The sequence below is a fragment of the Calypte anna genome, chromosome 2, assembly GCF_003957555.1.
Source record: "Calypte anna isolate BGI_N300 chromosome 2, bCalAnn1_v1.p, whole genome shotgun sequence".
In the NCBI taxonomy this organism is placed as follows: Eukaryota; Metazoa; Chordata; class Aves; order Apodiformes; family Trochilidae; genus Calypte; species Calypte anna.
In genome coordinates, this window is record NC_044245.1 from 16,064,435 (window position 1) to 16,086,591 (window position 22,157).

General features: G+C 39.4%; 1 protein-coding gene across 1 annotated transcript; it reads right to left on the minus strand.

The window, feature by feature from the left end:
- Positions 1–9,702: 9,702 nt before the first annotated feature.
- MTPAP (mitochondrial poly(A) polymerase) lies at positions 9,703–22,101 on the minus strand. Its single transcript, XM_030444998.1, has 9 exons — positions 21,556–22,101; positions 19,108–19,280; positions 18,341–18,574; positions 17,798–18,022; positions 15,882–16,093; positions 13,702–13,928; positions 12,456–12,548; positions 12,288–12,361; positions 9,703–10,583 (listed from the first exon to the last, which is right to left on the minus strand). Exons 1-9 carry the CDS (start codon positions 21,728–21,730, stop codon positions 10,245–10,247), a joined length of 1,752 nt encoding a protein of 583 aa, XP_030300858.1. The 5' UTR covers positions 21,731–22,101; the 3' UTR covers positions 9,703–10,244.
- Positions 22,102–22,157: the final 56 nt, after the last annotated feature.

The window sequence follows — 22,157 nt, forward strand, 5'->3', positions numbered from 1 at the left end:
TAGTCAAAGCATGTGTGGTGAAGTCTTATCAGAAGGTGTTCTTCCATCCAATCATGCTACTCCTGATTCTGATGTTACATGGAAAGGCTAGAGCATGTTTCATGATCTATACTCCTTTTTTCCCCCCACTTTTTCAGCAACAGACAGTAGTGGCAATGTTTAACAAGGTTATAAAATCTTTTTAATTAAACCCATCATTATTATTACTATTACTGGAACATTTGAAGTAGTCAGCTTTGCTTCTATCACGGCATCAATTGACCTATTTGTTGGATCAGTCGGATCAAGTTTCCAGATGACTTCCCATTCTTCCAGATATACACTGGCTCATTTACAGAAACAAAGACTGGACTGGAAAGGGGCAATGGTCTGTCCAGACCTACTGGCCCACATCATGATGCTTCAGAAGACATGCTCTGTTTCTTCTCCCCAGCATAAAACATACCGTGTAATTGATTTTTCAGTGATTTTTAAAAAATTATGAGAAGATTTGGGACTTGACATTGGAGCTCTTTGAAAATTCAAGTTACATTTACATAAAGATGCTTGTCTCTGTCAGAATACGGTGTTCTGCTCAGTGTTTGCATGCATTTCACATAAGAGTGCAGTAGTAGAAATCAAAGTCCCCTTACTCTATCATTCTTTATGCCTTTATTCATAGAATAATCAAGAACAAACACAGTCCCCAGCTAGTGACTTTTGTTGGAAGCCATTAACTACAGATATAGACACAAACAATAGCTGGGGCTTCAGCCCTACTGGAAGAGAAATCTGACCTTTAGGCAGGCTGAAAGAATTTTCCTGGCTGTTTCTAAATTAAGCCTCACCAAGAATTAAAAAAATAGATTAAATCAAATTCTCATGATGAGAATTCTCATGATGATCAGTGTTACCACCCACTTCCCTTCTGAATTGTCTTGCAACTTTAAATCTTTGTTCACACATGTTGTTATTTCAAATTTACTATCACCTGACTTGGTATCTTTCCTGTATGAGACAGATTTTCATAAGATAATGAACTGAACCTTGGAGAGAAGAACTGCTATAAATGGTTAGGCCTGACAGAGGGAGGAGAACAGTCTCATTTATATGTCCACATTGTGCTAATAAACATGCCAAGAAAGACTCTGATCATTTAGACATCATGTCCAGCCATCAAGACTATTTCCTTCTTTACAGAGGAAAAAAAAGGATACATGATCTGATCTTGGAACACTGAGTCCAGCAGCTTAAAAAAACTGTTCACCTTTCAAGGTATAGGACACAGAGAGTAAATTTTTCCTTGACTATGTATGATGTATAACCTACAAAAATATGGGATTGGGTGTGATCTTTGCTATAATATATAATCAATTGATGCTGTAAGGAACTGCACCTTTCTCCTACTGGTATGGGAAGAAGATGAGACTCAGAGATGCATTACCTGGGAAAGAGTTATTCCCCCTAATATAGGAAGGCGCAGTAAGTGCTAAGCTATAGGGCAGTATTAGCTGTAGTGCTGCTGTTCATGTTGATGATGGTAACAGAGAACAGGGAACAACCTGCAAACCAAAGGCTGAGGTGCTTGCGTGGGCACATGCAGAGACACACCATGCCTCAAAGTGTGTATACCATCCAAATCTACCAAACAAAAGCAATTTCAGGTCCTTCCCTTGGAGCACTCACAGAGAGAGAGAGATAAAACCTTGGTTCTTCATCTTAAATAACCAGAGGCTTTCCTTGAAGAAAGAGACATCAGGGGAGAGCTGGTAAGACTCCCACAGGAGGACAGGTTGTCATGATGTGCGATGGGATGTCCAAAAAAATGTTGTGTTACACAATGTTTTGTTACCAAGAACTTCATCTCCTGCCAATATGCAAAGCCCACGATGGCTGAATACACAAAACCTGAACTGACAGGTGAACAAGTTTCTGAAGCACTACTATAGACATCAAAAGGCACAGGGCTGCAAGAAGTGTCCTGAGCTAACCAAGTTATCTGCCAGTTCCCCTGACTCATAAATACATGAAATATCTACATGAACATAAACTGCTGTTGGGAACTCATGCTGGAACAGCATGACTGAGTATTTCTAAGGGCCTTCTCCTTGATACAGACACAGACTTTGATTGCAGAGCTTGGGTAAAGGTAAACGAGCTGTTTAATCTGAAAAATTAAACCTCATAGACAGATAGTGTCCAGCTCTGCCAGCTAGACAGCAAGTATTTCTCAGCAAACTGTTTATAGCCTACCTCTGCCAGGGGAACAATTTAAGTAGCATCAGAATAGGGTTTTTCCTGTCATGCTTCCTATTCTCAGACTTCTTTGTAAAGTCTGCAAGCAGGGATGCCAACATACCCCATTCTGACCTACATAGCAAACAATTGGACTTGTGTTCCCACTGTGTTATCACGAAATGAATCATTGTCGTGTCTCTGCTATGGCCTGGCATGATAGAGAGATTTCTGCTGAGAAGTGTCAGTTGAATCCTGCACCTACTGCTCTCATGACACCAACTGCATATTTTGTGTTTATTGCAGAAAAGAAAAACATCCAGCAGTAAAAGGCTCAGCTTTAAATTTTGCTCTTTGCCAGGACAAACATGGGAGCAAGTGGAGCACAACTCTGAAAGCTCTTGCTTATTAAACTCTGGGGAAAAAAATCAAGTTGTTTCATCAATCTTTTTGAAAAACAGAATAATGAAGCTAGATAAAAATGTCAGTTCATCCCACAAAAAAAACCCAAAACAAAAAAATCCACCATAAATTGCACTGATATAGGGAACAGAAATGGCCGTGCTATAACATCACTTTCCACTCTTTCTGTATCTGAGAAGAATTTTCAGGTTGTGTCCTGCTATTATTGGACTCAGGAGGAAAAAAAAACTTGTTAGGAACGGGGCATAGGGATGGCAAATGGTTTTTTGCCTTCTTAGGCTTCAGAAGTCCCTAGGTTGGCTTGGCAATTACATGTCCCCACTAAATCAGAAAGATTAACTTTAGAGGAAGGCATCCCTACTGGGAGCAAGCAGCTGGCAGCAGTTAATATTTATAGTTTTCTGCTGCAATGGTGGATGGGGTCTAAGCAAGTGTAGAAGATTTGGACTAGGTGTCTTTGAATCAAACTTGCACTAACCTATGACTTGAAGCTTCTCTCTTATCAGCATTTGGAGCATAAAATTCTATCACTTATGCCTAACTGCCACATACTTGTAACCCTATATATGTGGGATAAAATTAAATCATGAGAAACTGAGATGCCTGTATTCCCCTGTTGTAATTTATAACGATAAAAGACTAGGGGTTTTGCCAGGGTAGGGTTCAGGAACTTTAGATATCCTGCTAGAAAAAAAATATCTCTGCATTAAGAGATATCTTTAAGAATTTGTCAGATATCCAAAATATTATTTCTACTCTCTTCATTAGAAACCATATTTTGTAAGCAACAGAGACATACTCATCACAGACCACCATTTACTTAAACGAATTATTAATCATAACATGATGCTGGAATGCAAGAAATGCTACATCTCCAACCATGACTCAACAGCCTTTGGTTTGGCCTTTGTTTGGCTTGGAAGATGCCCAAAGTTTAAAGCCGCTGTTGGGTGAGTTGAAGCTGCCTGACTATCAGGTTGGCTTTCTCAGGGCTTTGCTTTCTTGCTTTTTGTGAGTTCTCTAGACATAGCTCCCTGGATGCTGAGGGGTTCAGAGATCAACAGTTCAAAACCACTGCTCTACAAAATGCATCCTTATTTCAAGTATGCAACAGATCTCTGCCCACATCTGAGGTAGGAAAGCACCAGGTATTTTATTCTTTATCTCATTGAAGTCTTCAACATCACAATGGAACAATAACTTGCTGAACAAATACCTGTAGCTTCATTATTTATCTCCTAGAAGCAATATAAAGCTAAGTGCTGCAAAGCATCTAAAATATTTAAAAGATTGTCTACAGTAAGAATGAGAACTAAAACCATACAGCCTAAGTGGGACGAGTGTGAAAGTCTGTTGCTATCTGTAAGTATTTGCATTTTTAGGATAACTGAAAATTACAATATTGTATTTTCATTTTTAGGATAACAGAAAATTATAATATTCCACATTCCTAAACCACATGCAATGAAAACCCTGTTAAAAATGGATTTTAGTGCCGAACTGTAGTAGCTAAGGTCTTGTGTGTCTCAACAGAGCAGATCGTGATCGTTTCAAATAAGACCTCATGTTGCAAGCTCAGATACCAAGCAAATGTAGCAAACTCTCTTTTGATAGCTGTCTAAAGATAATTTTCATAAGGAAGGAGTATGAATCACCTAAAGACCCGCAGAACAATTTGCTGTATTGTATTTCTGACAAAAATCAGACAATCTCTGAATTTCAGTTCATGATGAAGTCAGTAATACTTCTTATTTACTGCAGTGGCAAAATACTCACCCTCTCTGGTATTGGATACTGTAATTTCCATTCAGCATGGTCCCCAAATCCTCTCCTTTTATAAAAATAGTTCACCACTGGGAGGACTACAGAAAATTAAAGGAGGAAAACTGGTTCAGAGACATATGGCAGTGTTCCTTGTTATTGCTGAGATGTTACATCTAGTACTTTCCACTACAGAATTATTTTTTTATAATTTACCTAAATCTAATTACTTGAAATATGAATTATTTTGTACTCTCAGTTTTCTCATCCTGAAAACCTCTAGCAACAGCTTCTAGAGATGAACTTTAGAAAACCTACCTTAAGATTTAAGTACTCCAAAAGAATTTAAAGAATGCTATTCTTCAATCTAACAACCCAACTTCTAACAGATGTACCTTTTCTCTCAGAAAAGCAGAGTTTTGCCTGTGTCCAACATGAGAAAAAGCAATACAGAATTATGGGAATTTTTCCATTCCTTGGAGTCAGCAACACAACTGGCGGGCTATGCCTTCGTAATTCATGGGGCTTTTATCTCCCCTGTCAGGCTCCGAGGATAATACCTAGAAGACATATTCTGGGAGTTGTTCCATGCAAGATTCCTGTACAGGGCTGCACTGTTTACATTGACTACAAATCTGTATGCACAAGAGAGGTCAGCATGGGAACAAAAACCTATCTCTGGAGTCTTTCTGTGAAACAAATTGAACATAGTTTTCCCCTGTAGCAACAGGGGGAAACAGAAACAATTTTGAAGGGTAAAGGGTCTCTAAAAAAAATTGCAGGGAACTTCTGCTTTCTAATATTACAGTTAAGCAAGTCTGTTAAATGAATAGACTTCCAAAGAGTACATGCTCAGGATGGGTGAGGCCCATCAAGTCCAGCTAATTGATCCCTGCATGAGCCATGGAAAAGGCAGCATGGAGACTGGAACTGAGCAGTCAGAAGATGTTACATTGCAATATGAGAGGCTCATTTTTAAAACTACATGTTTCTTGAATGCAGCAGCATCCACTGTTGCTCCACAAAACACTAAGGGCCAAATGATATACTGCTTTTTACGGATCAGATCAGATCTGACATGATGAAAAGACAACGGGGAGGGGGAAGAGACGCAGGAAGCTCCTGCAAAGGGAAGTAAAACAACCCTCTACTTAAAAAAAGTGCAAGAAACAGATCTGCAAGAGCAGTGGATCAAGACTTTCAACTAAGAGGAGTTATGGAAGAGATTTTATCTCCAGGCACAGGTTAGCATTGTATAAATCCTTACCCTTGTTTTACACAAACAGACCCCCAATTAGCCATGACGTTTAGAAGAACCTTGCACTAGAACAGAACCTTGGTAGTAATATTGCAATAAGCAAGACAAAGCATTTAGAAGCAAGACCTTCCCAATGAACAGGATGACTTCACTTTGAAAACTTCCTAATTGTTGATTCACCACATCTCCAAAGCAGCCGAGGCTGGAAACCCTAAACTTGCTTCAGTTGAACTTGGCATAGACCTTTTAACTGGTTTGTTGGCAAAATTGTTTAAACAAAGCTTCTTTGTCTATCTTTCCTTTTTTCAAAGGTACAAAATTGTGTCAAGCAATAACATATCCCATACCCCCCAGAGAGCATAAACTAAACTGAACTTAAAAATAAATTTGCAAGAATGAAGCCATGCTGTTACAAGCACATCTTTCCTCAGTGACCCAGCATGACCACGGAGCAGATATGTTGCAGCTGAGAGCCCCACTGCTCCCGACCCAGAAGTAACAGAGCATTAGCAACATACCCAGTCCAAGCTGAGGAGCTCTGCTGGGCAGCAGTCCTCTTTCACACCTGCACGAGTGGTTCTGCATGGTGTTCTCTTATGGGACCCCAAAACCAACAAAAACAATTAATAGATACTCACCTCAAATACACAGATACAAATCTGTGCAGCCTGGGGAACAAACAGGAGGAACTAGAGCCCCTCATGGTGTTAGTACAGCACTGTTGAAATAACAGATGTAGTGGGAGAGCTCAGATGAGGTGGGAGCACTGGAATGGATAGGTGGATGGATGGATACAAACTCCTCAGGAAAGATGAGGAAGGGAAGATTCGGGCATTCTTTACATGAAGAAGCAGCTTGAATGGTTGTGATGGATGGCAGTCTGATTAAGAGAGAGAATTAGGATGTGAGTTAGGTGTGAGTCTGGCTTCCCAGAGAAGAAGCAGTATGAGTGGCAGTGTATTGCAGACCAGCCCATCAGGGTGATGAGGACAGTCAAGCACAGGGACACATTATGGTTGTGCAGTCTCCATCTTGGGTGATTTTCATGGCCTGACTAGATAAAGCCCTGAGGAATCTGGTCTAATTTAACAGCTGCTCCCACTTAAGGAGAAGGCTGGACAAGGTCCAAAGGTCTCTCCCAAACTGAATTATACTGCTATCCAAAGTCTATAGGGCAGAATCTCAGGCAAGAACTGTAGTTTCAAAATTGAGGCAGAGGAATACATCATCTTCTATCAGAAAAGAAGTCTGTTTCGTGACTGTCTTAGCAATGAGAATCACACAAATGATCACCCAGCAGCTAGCTGGAGAATAAGGCTACAGATTCCAAGGAAGCTATGGAGGAATGATGAAGCAGTGGTAGCCATAGCAAAACCCATTCCTGCAACTTGTGAGCATCAAATGTTTAAGAGAAAAAAAAACCCAAAAAGTAACAAACCCTGTGAAGAAATGTTAACTTGAAGTTTATGTCCTAGAGGGCATTTTCCCAGGGCAAGGACCTTTCAGAAGTTTTCAAGTTTCCATAACCAGTTAAGACCCAGGGAACGTGACACTGCACTGAAGAGAATTCCCATGAAGAAGGGGCAGAAGGACAAAAATGTGTTTAGTTCACTGATGTTCCTGACATGTGTCCTCCCCGACAGCCCTACCCTACAATACAGTTTATCAGTGCCAAGTGTGAGACGTAACTGGAACTTACTGCCTCACTCTTGCTGAGACACTGTTTACATGGATTTTGGACCATAAGAACACCCTCTCAAGCCCAGTCACCATAGTCCTTTCTTTAATAACATCAAACCCTTGTTTTTACTGACAGGATCATGTTAATGGTTTCTAACCACCTTTCAATATGATAAGGCTGATGTCCTCAGTAAATTATAATCACATCATCTCTCTTTATTTGCTAAATACATCCCCTCAAATCTTGGTCCTCTTTTTCTGTGGTTTTTTTTTCCAACAGGTGGCTTCAGTTCCACCAGTGTCACGCAGCTCTTCTCCCAGACACAGCTCATGCTCTTGGGAAGCACATGGTTGGCCCTCTGCCCCCAGCCAACAGCCTTCTCTATAAAAGCTGCCAGTTGGGCTTATCTCTCATCCATAGCTGCTCCTCAAAGTCTCAAGGCTTTGCTCAGCAGCTGGCCTCCAGCTCCATGGATTTGCAGACATCCAAAACAACCATCCATGCATTTTAATTGCTACAACACTGCTTTTGGCTTCTTTCTATTCTTTTCAGAATTGGCCAACAGCCATGACAAGGGTTCAGGACTGTTCCCAAAACAGACAGGCAGTCTAAACAGAAAAGTGATGCTGAAAGGCACTGCATGTACAGGAAGCATGTTCTGCCCTGCCTTTTAGGGAATACTAAGCAGCTCAAACACCCATAGGCACTTACAAATGAAGCACATGCTTCAGCATGATTCAACTGCATATCCAAATTACAAAGTTTATTGGTACTTGACTGCAAGTGTCCTGTGTCCCTCTGTGAAGATTCCTTAAAATTTTTCCCACCTATGTCAGAGTGAACCACTGTGAATATGATCCAGGGGAGTGTACATTGCCAAGGCTCTCCTGCATACTTCTGTCCCTGATAAGCCACTTTCTTACTGCACTGTGGCATTACCCATTTTGTTTAGCTGGAAGAAAGAAAACTTGCAAGTACAGCCTTAATCTTAATCTTAATCAAAAAGCTTCAAAGTCTGCTCCTGGGCAAACAACACAAAATGTATCTCTAGATTCTGCAAAAATTAAGGTAGCAAGAGACTCCTTACAGCATCAGAACTAAGCTTGTTGTCATAGGCTTTGGGTTAGCACCAGTAACAGGGTACAATAAACTTAATACCAGCCTCCAAAAAGAAGTTCACACATTAGCACCACAATTTAGGTATAAAACTGTTTGAAATTCAAGGCTCAATCTTGAAGAAATTAATAGCAGAATTAATTCCTGTGATCAAGACAATGACTATGTGAGCCATTACTCAAGAAAACGTTGAATCACACATAGACATGAGTATTATTCTCAACTCAAAATAAAATAATATGGAATTGTATGTAAAAGAGTCTTACTGCCACTCAAGGTCTAACTCTTTAGCCTGCTAACTGATAGAAGTACTTTCCCTTGCTCAGTTTTTTACAAATACATTAGAAATATGCATTACTACCCACAACATTTCCAACAAAAAACAGTACCTCAGGGAAAAAAGAAAACACACTTCTAAGCTGTCCAGACTCCACCATTAGAAGGAAAGTTTACACAAAATCATATACCACTGCACCATTAAATAATCTAAAGAAAATTAAACAGTAATCATGAAAAGCAATGTTGCATCTTCCTGATAATCTCTGAGCTACAGCCATTTTTTGTACAGAATTTTTGTTAAAAAATAAAACAGTCTGTAGAGCTGTTCTCACCATCACCATTTAGTTTTAATGCCTGAGTGGCTCTCAAACTAGATGGGGAGAATACTCACAAATGTACCTCAAAAAGGCATCTGATGTTTGCTGGCCCTCCATTTCCTTTCCTGTCTTCCCTCTTCCCCTCTGAAGACACTCTCTTTTGTGCAAAAACAGAAAATTAAGTCAATAAGATGCACTGACTCACTGGCCCAACTGATCTGCTAAGGGGAAAGTCACTTTTCTGAGTATCTGAAAAACAGGGCAAGAACAGGAACAAGACTCCAGTGTGATGTAAGGTTCTCTATGGATGTCTGCAAGGGACACATCTCTCTGTGAAGAACCGTGAGAGGAAGGTTTTGGTGTCACCTAGAAGGCAGTAACTTTGAGGAGACTGATGAGGCAAGAAGGGCATGCAAAATCCCTGCCTAAACTTGAAATGCAGGTTGAAAGTGAAGTTGAAGGAAGAATTAGAAACATGAGTGCATTATATAAGAGTGGGTGGGAACCAACCCTATGGGTACAGAAAACAAAAGGCAGTTCACTGAAGAAATCTAAGATCAGGTGGTAAGCACAAGAGCAAAACCACTTTTCCAACACAAAACAGTTGTACTACCCTTGCAGAGCAATGCTTTATGAAACTTCAAGCCCTACTATCTAATTCCATTATCTTTATTTTGTCTTGGCACTGTCTACATGAATGGAAAACAACTGCAAAAACAGATACATGTACTTCGGTTTTACTGGCTTCCAGAACACGACTGGAATGGAAGCAATGGTTGTAACATTCATCATCTTTTAAACTGTGGTTTCACTGAAAGGTGGTTGTTTCTTGAGCTTTTACTTAGTGTATCCTTTATATGTTAGCCAAAAGAATTCCCAAAGGCTTTTTCCTATGGAGCTCCTGTCAGCCTTCTTTTTTTTGAGTGCCCAGTTGAATGCTACTTCCAAAATGTATCTGTACAACTTGCATTTGAATGCTCTTCTTTCATCAGACAGATGGAAAACTGAAGAATTAGAAGGAGAAAAATGTACAGGAAGAAAGGAGAACTGTACAAAGAGCATCACAATGAAAAACAGAGGTAATTTGATTCTCCATTTCACCATAATAGAAATATTAAAAGTAAAGTTCTTCAGACTGTGTGTCACATCCAATTCCTACAACAGAGTATCAGCTACTGTGTTTGTGTGCTGAAAGTCACTTTCCCACTGCTTTTTGTATACTGCTTGCATTATTTAATTTTAAGGAGTCCAAAAGGCTTCTGATTGTTTCACTTCCTATTCCTTTCACCCTGTTCTTCATCTTGCTGGGGTTACTTTTTCCAAATGGTATCAGTAGGGCTGCCAGTCCCCAGGGCTCTTTATTGATCATTCGCTGAGCTTTATCTTCCTTCTGTAAAATCCAGGCACTTTCTCTGGCCATAGCTACAAATTTCTCCAGCTGTGGCTGATTAACATTCTTGCTGATATTAAGGTCTTGTTCAAAGGGATTCCAGATATAAAGAGGAGACGACTCAGGTTTATTTACTTCCTTTCCCTGCAGACAGTGCAAAGAAAAAGCCAAAGTTGCTTATATGAATTATAGGCTGAGCAAATAACAAATCACTTGAATTAGCATTAGCCGTATTTTGACTTTCTGGAGAACTTTTTGAAAAAAAAGGTTGCTATTAGTCAAGTTAATTTTCCTGTCAACCTGACCGTATGACTTCTGTTCTCTGAATCTTCTCAGTGGTGGTTTCATTGCCACATGCAGTTTAGATTTCTCTCAAGGCCAAGAACACACAGCTACAGCTTAGCCTGTATTTTGGCCATTCTCCCATTTGCTTTTCCACAAACCTCAGACCTCACTCATTGCAGCCTCCTACCTCCATTTGTGTATGAGCAGCATGAGTGTGTCACATTAACCTGCACAGCCCAGTTTGATAAACTAATACAAGCACTGAAACTGTTCAAACCATCCCTTTCTCTGTGCTCATGAAAAGCTGGTGTAACAAAACAAGATAACTGCCTTGGCTCCCAGTTCAGTATGCCTTTTAAGTGCAGAGCTATTCAGGTTTTGGTCCACTTTTGGGCACTTAGGGTAGTACAACACAAGTTGTTGACAAAAATGTAGTTTGCTATTTAAATACACTTCCATCTTAGTGCTTATCAGTGCTACTTAGCTGACCTGATGTGTATTACAGAACCTCTTCAAGCCTTACACTGAAAGCTCTAGCAGGAACTTACCAGCTACTGTTAGTACAGGAAGCATCCAAGTACATGCTATATACTTTTGCCTCAGGGTCAAGAGGACTGACAAGTTAAACAGAAAAAGAGCAGCAGCACAGACATTTCCCCTCACTAGCTCAGGCTCCAACATGGGTCCTGCTTGCCTTTTTTAAGATTTAATGGCAAGCAAAAGCTATCCAGGTTAATGAATCAGTTTCTACAATCAACCTGCAGTGGCAAAAAAGAGCTCTTATGTCAGTAATCCATAATACCCAAGCAGGAAACAGAACACAAGCAACAGTATTCACAGAGCAACACAGCTCTGATATCTCCAATCCTTCAAGAAACCCAGCAGGAGCAGGTGTGAGTTAAAGTAGTTACATTTATATGCATTTCTGTTGTACTTGCATATACACACACAATAAATTGCATGACTTAAACACACAAAATAAACCAAAGTGAAGGCACAAAATGATCAAGTTGCCTGTCATGCTTACCAAGTTGTCAGTACATTTACAGCAGGCTGATACAAACTGCAGTAGGAAGCTCAAATTCCAAAACCAAGTTGGAGAACTTTGTTGTAAATTTTAATGCAGAAGCTGTGTGGGTCTGGACTCCCAGTTTTAAATGCAAATCCTGATAGCACACAGGGTTTGTCACAGATCTTTGCTATGATATATACATCATGACATTTAAAAAGTTCTCCTCTCACAGAAGCAAAATAGCTTCTACATTTTAAAACCATTTATTACAGGGCTGTCAAGAAAAATCATACAGCTTTAGCATCAGAGTCAGTGCTTTCCAACATCTCCTAGTAATGATATCAGAATGTTCTTAATGGAGGTGTGATTTGGGTCTGAGAGGAAAACTCTCTTCCTTCCATAGAAAGGACTCAGTTGCTGGACACAACCAATTTAAATGTACTTTGTATATACAATTTAAAATTACAGGAATTGTTGCTTAGCATATGTAGTTTGTCAAATGGCAGAATAGAAATTCAATTGATAATGATGAGAAATTAAAATTCATTTACCTTTCGGAGATTTATTGAATTCTTTCTGAAATCGAAGTTTCCAAAATATTCAAAAAATTCACCCAACAATACATCTAAGGAAAAGAAAACCAACAGCTGTCAGTAACATGAAGTTTACTTTCAATATGCTCAGAAAAAAAATTTAAAAATCAATGAAAATTTACCTACCAACTGTTTCTGTGTTTTTTGTAAGTTTAATCTTCCTTAAATCACTAACAAATGAGCAATCACGGCCTCCAATTACAAGCTTGTCTTTTTGATCTGAAACAAAAAATGAAGGCATGATCTGAAGTGATAAACAATAAAAAGTCATTGAATTGTATTCAAGAAAATTGAGATAACACTAAATTCAGACTGAATTCAATGAATATGATCATATTAAGTAAACCAAATCAGGAGTTGACAAATGAACTTTCAGGTTGAGTCAATTTATGCAGTTAAAGATCTAAAAGAAAAAGTCTATGGGTGGGCAATGGAAAAGAAGCATGAGTAAAGGGTGTGGTTTTGAGAGCCTACAGGAACATGACATCTTAGTATCTCTGAAGCTAGTCCTTCTAAGTAACAAACCTATTATCTCTGCATACAGAGTTTTATTATGTCCTCAACAGCACAAATCTTTGTGATATTATCACAAATAATACCTACCTTTATCAGAAAAAAATCAGAGAATTACAAATATTCGTATAAAATTTCAACATGTGTTTTTCATTTATGTTTAAAAACTCTACAGAATTCAAAATGGAAATACTTAAACACAAGACACCTTTGTCTCTGCTCAAAGAGCTCAAAGTTTCCAAGCAGGCTTGTCAACAAGTAGAAGGCATGAGCAAAGAATCAAGAACTTGGAGTGTTATTCTCTATGCTTTCACTGATTTACTGAAAATAATGCACACTAAAAGCTACATATGAGATAGCCAGAACAGCTTGTTTGTGAAGATATAAGAGTTATTTGCAGGTGACATGAGCAGTCTCAAGGCTATTACAAATTGTAACAGAAAAATATAGCCTTCTATTTTAGACATTTGGTTCCTACAAAACAATATGCATCATTATCAGTCTGCACAAAATCCTTAACAACTGCAGAGACACTTGAGACCGTGCAAGTCTTCTAAAAAACAAAATAAAAAAATAAACAAAAATCAGCCAGCAAAGGATCACTGAGCAAATAAATGATTTTTAATTACCTCAAAGTAGAATTTAGTACTATATTGGAAACAGACTGTTTTGCTTTTAAAAATGTATTATTTTCAATAACAACAACTAAAAAGTAAAACTTCCATACTCCATCAAATTTAAAGCCCACATAGTAGGCATTAGTATTTGAGAGCATGAAGAAATTGTTTGGTGTTATAGATCCCTTTAGAGAAAGCAAATGTGAAATTACTTCAATAAGCACATAAGCAGCTGTCCATACCTGCCAGTTCTTTCAGTTGGTCTAGTGTTGGAATGATAGGTGGTGATCTCTTTTGCAGAAAAAACATGACCATCATGGTCAGAGAGAAGTTTGTAATCCAGGTACCAGGAACACTGTTTGTAAGTCCATGAACACGGGCCCAACACCGTACACTGAACACCAGTGCTCTCACACGGGGATCCAGAGAGCCATAGATATACAAGAGTTCTGAACTTTTTATAGCAATGCTGAAGAACAAATGAAAAGTTAAAGACATATAAATAATTAGAGAACTGCAAAGTACCAGGCTCAGTGTTTATTGTTCAAGCCCTAAGGCATCAGTAATAAGGGAACTGGGTATCCATTTAAAAAAAAACACATCTAAATTTTAAGCATTTAGAAAGACAGAAGCGGATGCCTGAAATTGTCCAGAATGAAATGTCTGGCAGTCCTCCATAGTAAGAAGGAGCCAGTTATGGGTAAACAGTAATATTGCATTTGCACTGTTTCTTGTTTCCTTGTTCTACATCACAGTGGGAGAAAACATAACCAAAAATCCACCATCAAGTACTCAGACGTGAAACTATGCAGAATCAAAGCAAAAACCACAATTTAGCCACAATTGCCTTTGAGGTACATTAGCTAACACCTCTATCCTAATATATAATAAAATACAACTAAAACTCCTACAACTTTGATCTAAAAGGTAATAAAACACTGCACCAAAAATATGTGAAGTGCAGAAACACAATGAATCTGCAAAACAATTCAATTTGGTAATTTTCAAATTACTGATGTTTGGTCCTGCTGAAAAAAACCAAACAACTAATCTGAAGGGATAAAGGTTTTCAGATGGATTAGTTTTTGATCTGCTTCATCATATGGTCATAGAAACATTTATGAAAGTCTACAAATCAGAGGGCAAGAATAAGCAGAAAAAAAATGTTAGCATGGTTTGAAAGCAAAATTTACTTTAGGATCAGTTTTAGTCTGAAGTGCCTGTTGAACTAAAGTTGCAGGAGTTCTTACTCCTAATCTTGCATTGAATTTTTCTAAAAATCCACTATGGCATTTTGGAGAAGTTTACCATGTCAGTGTTTTGTACCACCTGGACTTCTGAAATTTCAACTGTGAAGTGCTTCCCTATGTCCACAGAGGTTATTACTTCAAATGATAAGACAACATACACAGTCACAACCAGCCACACATTCAGCAGAGGATTATAAATTTGCACAGAACTGCATGCTGACCTTCACTGTGGCTATATATACAAGATAAATTTTATTTGCTCAGTACTGTCTTAAAAATTCCTGCATACCCTGAAACAGAACTTTGGGTAATTCAGAAAATTCAGTCTAGTACTTGACTGTAGCTAATGGAGGAAAATTACAAAATCTGCACTGAAAGTTGGATAAAAAGTATTCTGAAAGAAACCCACCCATATTTTACTATTCCCTTACAATAATTAAAAGGGCTAGTAACTATTTTTCAATTATGTTTCCTTATGCGAGGGCCGTGGATGTATACTGGATTAAGGTGGATATTTCTTAAAATGTGACAGCAAAACAAATTACATGCTTCACTATCAACCAAATATGAACAAGCTGGAAAAGGAAAAACAGATGCAAAAGGCTGTATTTCTAAGAAGCCTGCTCCCTCTGTTGGGCACTGCTGTGCAAGGTCCTAAAATGACAGTAACAGTGACTTAATTTAGCATTCAAAGTACCTTGCAAGCAAGTAGGTGTATGCAGGCACTTGAGAATCAAAAAAAGTACATCAAAACAACTAGAAGCCTATGCTCTGAAAATTAACACAATGGAGCTGCTTAATACAAAAGTCAACACAATCAACAGCATCAGCACAATCAACCGAAGGCTCTGCATATACCCATATATACCATGTATCTGAAGGGAAGTAATGACTGACACTGCCTTCTTTCAGTGCCTTATAACCCAACCTTATTATATAAAATGGTTTTAAAGTCTTCAGTTTCAGCTAGCAAGTATTTCTTATACTGGAGAATGATGCCTTAAACACATTAAAAACTAAGATCTAGAAGTCAAAAATATCCTTTTACTGTCAAAGCCAACACTCACGTGTGTTAAGAATACAGAAAGGAGCAGATTAAACAATTTTCATTACAGGTCTGCAGAACATAAGGACATCAGTATTCTTCCCAAACTTTTTAAACCATATCTCACCTGTTGCTCACTGACAGATCACACTGGAATCCTGTTGGTTGATGGGAAAACTTCACCAGTGGGCAACGAGCATTGAGTATCTTCTGTACTCCCGTGCATCCAGGACCAAAATTATCAAGGCAGTCACCAATCACAGAAAGAATTTTCTGAGTTGCTAATCTTTCACTTGGTAATTTTTTCATTTGATACTCCATTTCAAAGGGACCTTTTTTCTAATACAAAATTTTAAAAGTAACTATTAGTTCTGGAACCAGAGACATTTAAAAATACTTCTGAAAGAGTACACTAATTTGCAAATGAGTGTGTACAATGAGAGACTGGAAGACAAGAATTATTCAAAGCAGCCCACAGAATTTTAAAAAGATAAAAACCTATTGCTGTCTCTCTTACATACTTTTTTCAGTGGCTCAATTTTTCCCAGTTAATAGTGAACAACTTTCTGCGAAGTTACTTGTTCACATGAGGGTATAACACTACTACATCTAACTATTGCCTGAAGTAATTTTGGAATTCTTGAGAGAGCATGTATGTGCTGACTGAAAAGCATACAGTTACATTAAAAAGAAGGGAAAAAAACCCACATCACAACTGATTTCAAATCACTATTAATTCCATTTCAAATCCTCAAAGAGAAATGCATTAATAGTGAATTAAGTAGCAGTGTAAAAGAAAATGTCTTTTTCATTTAAGAAAAAAGGACTACATAAATAGCTTAATCCTTCAAAATGATGAAGTTTTTACAACACTTAAAATAATTACTTCAGATCATAGAATTATAGAATCATAGAAAGGGTTGGGTTGGAAGGGCTCTTCAAAAGTCATCTAGTCCAATTTACATAACATCAGACGTGAACTTTCCTGTGGGTTTTTGAATTCTGAGTTGTCAGATTTGTATTCTATACCTCAATAAAATAACTTCATACCTATAAAATTTATCTTCTCTTAATAGTCTCTCTCTGGTTTTATGCCTCAGCTAATTTTGCTCATTAATCCAATACTTGGCACTGATTTATCCTCCTTGGAATGTGTCATGGGTAAATGCATGTTAGACAAAAAGCATTACATAGTGACCTAACTACTTTGAGACATAAGAGGAAGTTACTTTTGCTGTCACCAGGTTAGTGCAAAGAAAACATGAACTCGTAGACAGGTGAAACAATTCAGAAGTTATGGACCTTGCAACCTCTCTCACAAACACACTTCAGGTGCTGAAATTCTGAGTTGCTCTGGCAACAACTGAGGTGACTGCTCCTGCTCTCCTTTTGCCAACATTTCTCCAGCCAGCACGTATGTTTGAACATACCAAAGGCTTTTTTGTAATGATAAAACAGACACTCATCAGACACTCACACATGCACACATTCTTATTTGTGTCTTCATATATGTACCCCACTACATAATTCAGTAACTCTTCTGTAGCATGAATTCAGCTTTTTAAACTAAGGAGAAAAACTTGACAACCCTCCCTAAATGCATATGCACATACACATGCAGAAAATTATGCCTCAGAACATGGGGGACCTTAAAAATCAACACAAAGCTTTAAAAAAGCATGGATGAAAACAAAAAGTTCCAGAGAAGAACAGCCAACAGTAGGATGGGATGGTCTTACATTGCTGAACCAGTTTCAGAGGATGAGGGTTTTTTCAACACTGAAATTCACCTTGACAGTAAAAAAAAAACCTATGAAAACACCAAATCATCATCTTCCTATTGCCAGAAAGATCTCTTTCATGTCACATCCAGTTTTTAAAAAAATATTCAAAGGTTCAAATATTCAAATAAACTTGTTCACAGTCTATAGTATGAACTACTGCACTACCTACGTATAAATAAACTGATTCCTGGGTGTGAAACAGCCCATGAGCTGCTCTGTTGAAGAAGCACAAGACTGGAGACGTGTGACATAATCTTACCATTGCTGTAGCATGTTTTTCTGTAACCCTGAAGTCCAGAAACATGTCCACATCACATCCCAATTTGCCAAAGGTGTTGACTGAAGAGCCAAATGGCTTTACTGTGCTGTCTGGAAAATACGCACGGGCGAAATCCCGAACCAGGGAACAGGCCAGGAATCGGAGCCTGATATTTTCCTCTGTAAGTTGATACTCATTCAGGAGAATATACATCTGACTGCTTACCTAGTTATGAAAGTGAACACTGTAAAAATACAATTACACACCTATCTGGTAACATATATTTTGATCTACTTAATATAATTGCAATTAGAATTTTCTTTATATCAAACAGGTTTATTTCTTATAGAAATACTTTTTTTAAAATTAAAATTACTAATTTAAAGTATTTCTTCCATGTCAAACCATTCACACAAAATTCTAACAGAAATCACTTTTTTTCAAAATAGAAATAAATTGTTTTATAAGTTATACACGGCCACCTGCAAATCTCAAATGGATGTGGTTCATTTTTAATTGAGAAATCCAGAAAGCTTTACTTACACTGTCTGCAAGACAAAGCTTATGAATGAGCTCTTTCACTGGAATGTGAGACTGAGGAGAGAGGTGAAGTGGTGTCTCCTCAGCAGCTTGACGCACTGGGTTTTTCAGCGTGAATGTAAAAAGTCTGGATTTAAATGGGACAACATGATGCTCTGCAGCACTTGGGATTTCAATTGCATCCTGCAATGAGGCTATGCTGTTCTTTTCTGAAAATTCTATTAAAGCATGGATTCCCTAAAACATTAGAATGGAAATAGACAGGGTTAGACAAATGCAAACAAACCTTGAACTGATTGTACTGATATTATTCAGATGTTCCTAGGAGTACTGAGACAGTCCTGAAGACGTAAGCCAAGTTCTGTAGCTCAATGCTTTTCAGACACTTGTCCACAATAAGTAAAAAATGTTTACAGTATGCTATTCTTGGCAGTAAACACTAAACATAATAGTTGTAAAATGTATTTATCTTCACAAGCTCAAGAAACATTTTAAAAGTCAGCTCTATTGCTAGAAAAATGAACATTACTACATAAAAGTTTCAAAGATGTGAGAAACAGCTTGCTAGCTATCCCTTTGAGAAGATGTTGCTTACTGACTTTTGAATGAAATTCTGTTGCTCAGCAATTTTTAAACATTAAAAAAGAGAAAAACTAATTTAATAATCTAATTCCATGTAATTTGCTTAACTTGTACATATAAAGACTTGAGCAAATGCTAGTATTTATTTTTCTAAGTCTAGACTTTAATTTACATTGTTAATTACTTACACGATTTTCAAAAAAAAAATGACTCTTAATGTTTCCATGAGTGGATAAATACTGCAGTAACTTTTTTTCATTAAGTTTTGGTGGGCACTTAATTAAAACAGTCCTTTCTGCTTGCTCTGATCGTTCTGTTTGAACCTCAGTGAATGTCTTCTTTCTGGTACTGACTTCAGCATCTGTTAGAAAGAAAGAACATCACGGGTTTATACAAAGAAAAAATATTTAACATTGATTTTAGTACACTTAATTTCTTCCTCTGGATTGAACAACTGAACAAAGGTTTGTCCTGGCTCTCTAAAAGGGCTTCAGCAAAAGATGAAACAATGAAGAATGAATGAAAGACACAAACACGAGTGCTTCTCTCACAAATGCATACATCTCTAGGTATAAGGAATAGGAAACGTAGGAAAAAAAAATACTGCCTCCCCTGATGCCACAGGAAGCTTGACAAGACAAGGCATCTTTGGTCTCCTTTGATTTGCTCTTCACTGTGAGCAGAAAGGTGGACTCTACATACGAGTCTGGAAATACCAAGCTGAAATGAAAATATAATCTCTTTTAGCTACCAAAAAACCACTTTCACCTTTAGAATAATTTAAGACTTGCTTATTTTTACAACTCGTCACCTTCTTTTACAGTAAACTCCTACTCAAAATTCTCACTGAATACTATGCTTCCATCTACTCTACTACAATAAAACCACAGATCAGTTACCTCTCACCACACTACTGGCAATCTATATTGCTGCTGACAGCCTACAGAATTACCATGGAAATCAGACATGCTGGAACATCCAGAAACACATAAACTTTATTCTTGATTGCATAAAGGAAAAGGGGCTATGTCCCAGATTTTTAAATCATACTGACTTTCCTGCCTACGTTTCAAACTAATCCATTGACCACATGACACTACCAGAGCCCATGAAGCTGCTCCCTGTTGATACTGCCATTCATAACTCAGCCTGAGAAGATGAAAAGTGAATTTCCCTGCAGCTACTGCCTGCTACTGAAACATTCAATGAAGAGACAGCTCTCCATACTATGTTTTTGCTCCGGAGCACCCACAGGATATTGTGGCCTTAAGAAAATCTTAATTATCACCCAATTACACTTCTTAGCATTTGTTGTTTTTTTTTTTCAAAAAATAATTCCTTTTACAAGTTTATTGTGTACCACACAACTTTGTAAATAATAAATACCCAGAGCAGTTATTCCAACAGCTCAGTTTCATATAGCAGTTTTCATCAGAAGACCAAAGCAGCACTTTATGAAGATGATAAATATCTTGGTTTTTGTAAGGGCAGAGAAGCATGACTGAGATGGATAAAGAACAAGTCTTGTGGACAAGTGATACAATCAGGAGGTGAACCCAGATCTAATTCCCACAGCTCTCTGCATCAGGTCAGAGTGGCTTTGTGATTCTTGCCTGACTTACATGCTTAGTTACTATAGCTGAAGACATGCTCTGGCATCTCTTCCTGGCTCTGCTGTCATTTGCAGCGTGAGCACAGCACAAATGTAGATGATCACATACAAGTGGTGGTTATAAGCATGGCAAGCAGACAACTCTGTAGTCTCCCCTGTTCCATACATTTCCAGTTAGTGCAAGAGTTTCACTATCATTTTAAACATGTACACACACCAGTGCTGCTGCTGGAAGAAACAGCTCTGTCCCTCCACAAAGTGCTTGCTCATAATGTAACAGTAACTCTGTCCTGCCTGCTGATGCTAATGTCAGCATCCACACAGTCCAGCAGCAACCCAGGTGAGACCAATGGCCAAATTTATACACCAAAACAAGAATTATGAACTGGAGTTGGGAACTGTTCTTTAATACAGTTAACTATATATTTGCTATTACAAGGATATGAACTGCAAAAGACTGTTGATTTTGTCAAATTGTGAGAATACAGTCTGATCTTCTCCTTTCTTTAAAAAAAAAAAAAAAAAAAGTTACTACTTGATGTTTTTCAGGCTCTGAAACATTAACATAAGAAGCACAGGTCTGAGGCTGACAGGTGCCTAAACTGTAAGCTACAGGGTGCACCCAGGCTACAGCAATCGACACGGACACTGCACCAGTTCTTGGCTTGTGCTAGAGACGGCAACAACCAAAACTTCTCCGATGTCCCCCTAAGGAATAACCACCGTCACTCCATTCACCTCTAGTTGGCATCTGAAGTTTAATAAACTAAGCCCTAAGCAACGTGAGCGGATTTTGTTGTCCTGGGCTGCACCCTGAGCCTAGGGTCGGGACAGCACCGAGTACCCTGGCTGTGGCTCCCCGGAACGCCGCTACAGTCCTATGGGCAGCTCCCCCGCACACACTACACCCGGCCGCTCCGCTCTCCAGGCCCTCCTCCGGGTTCATCACCCGGCCCGGCCCGGGAGAAACCGCCGGGCCGCCCCGCTACCACACGGCGGCCCGGCCCGGCCCAGCGATCCCTACCTTCACCCGCCTCCTCAGCGCCGGCTGCCTGCGGTGACCTCTGCACGGCGGCGCCGGAGGAGCCGAGGCGGGCCTGCTCGGGGGGCTGCCCGCAGCCACCGCTCCCCGCCGGGCCGGGAAGGCACAGGCGGCCCCGCAGCAGGGAGAGAGCCCGCCCGCCCGCGCGGTGCGCCATTACCGGGCAGGCAGCGCGGCGTCGGCAGCAGCATCCGCGCAGGCGCCGGCGGTCGCGTTGGACGGCGCCTGACGAGGCTCAGCATTCCTCCGTCTGGCGCGGAGGGGCTCCTCTGGGCACCGCGGAGCCTCTGGGGTACGGGCGCGACGTTTCCCGGGGCGGGAAGAGCAGGTTGTGCCGCCCAAGCGTGTGGAAACGGGCAGCTGCCTCCGGCATGAGGGAGCAAACCTATCCGATCCGGCACAGCCCGGCCCGGTCCTAGGCGCCTAGGTGCGGGAGGAGCCTTCCCGATGTGAGGAAGCATCCAGTGGCGGACCCGGTGGCAACCTCTGCTGTGAGCCCTCCCAGCCGGGGCAGGACCCTGGTGGTCATGGAGGTGAACCTGAAGGGGAAATGGGATGGTTTTCCTGTCCCACGTCAGGGGTGC

Bases quoted from the DNA above. Each gene is read 5' to 3' on its own strand.
- MTPAP (XM_030444998.1), bottom strand. From the start codon at position 21,730: ATGGCGCACCGCGCGGGCGGGCGGGCTCTCTCCCTGCTGCGGGGCCGC. The intron at 19,281-21,555 runs GTAGGGATCGCT...TCTTTCTAACAG, and splicing joins CGCTGAGGAGGCGGGTGAAG to ATGCTGAAGTCAGTACCAGA. The intron at 16,094-17,797 runs GTAAGATTATGT...ATTTTGTATTAG, and splicing joins AAAAACATGCTACAGCAATG to AAAAAAGGTCCCTTTGAAAT.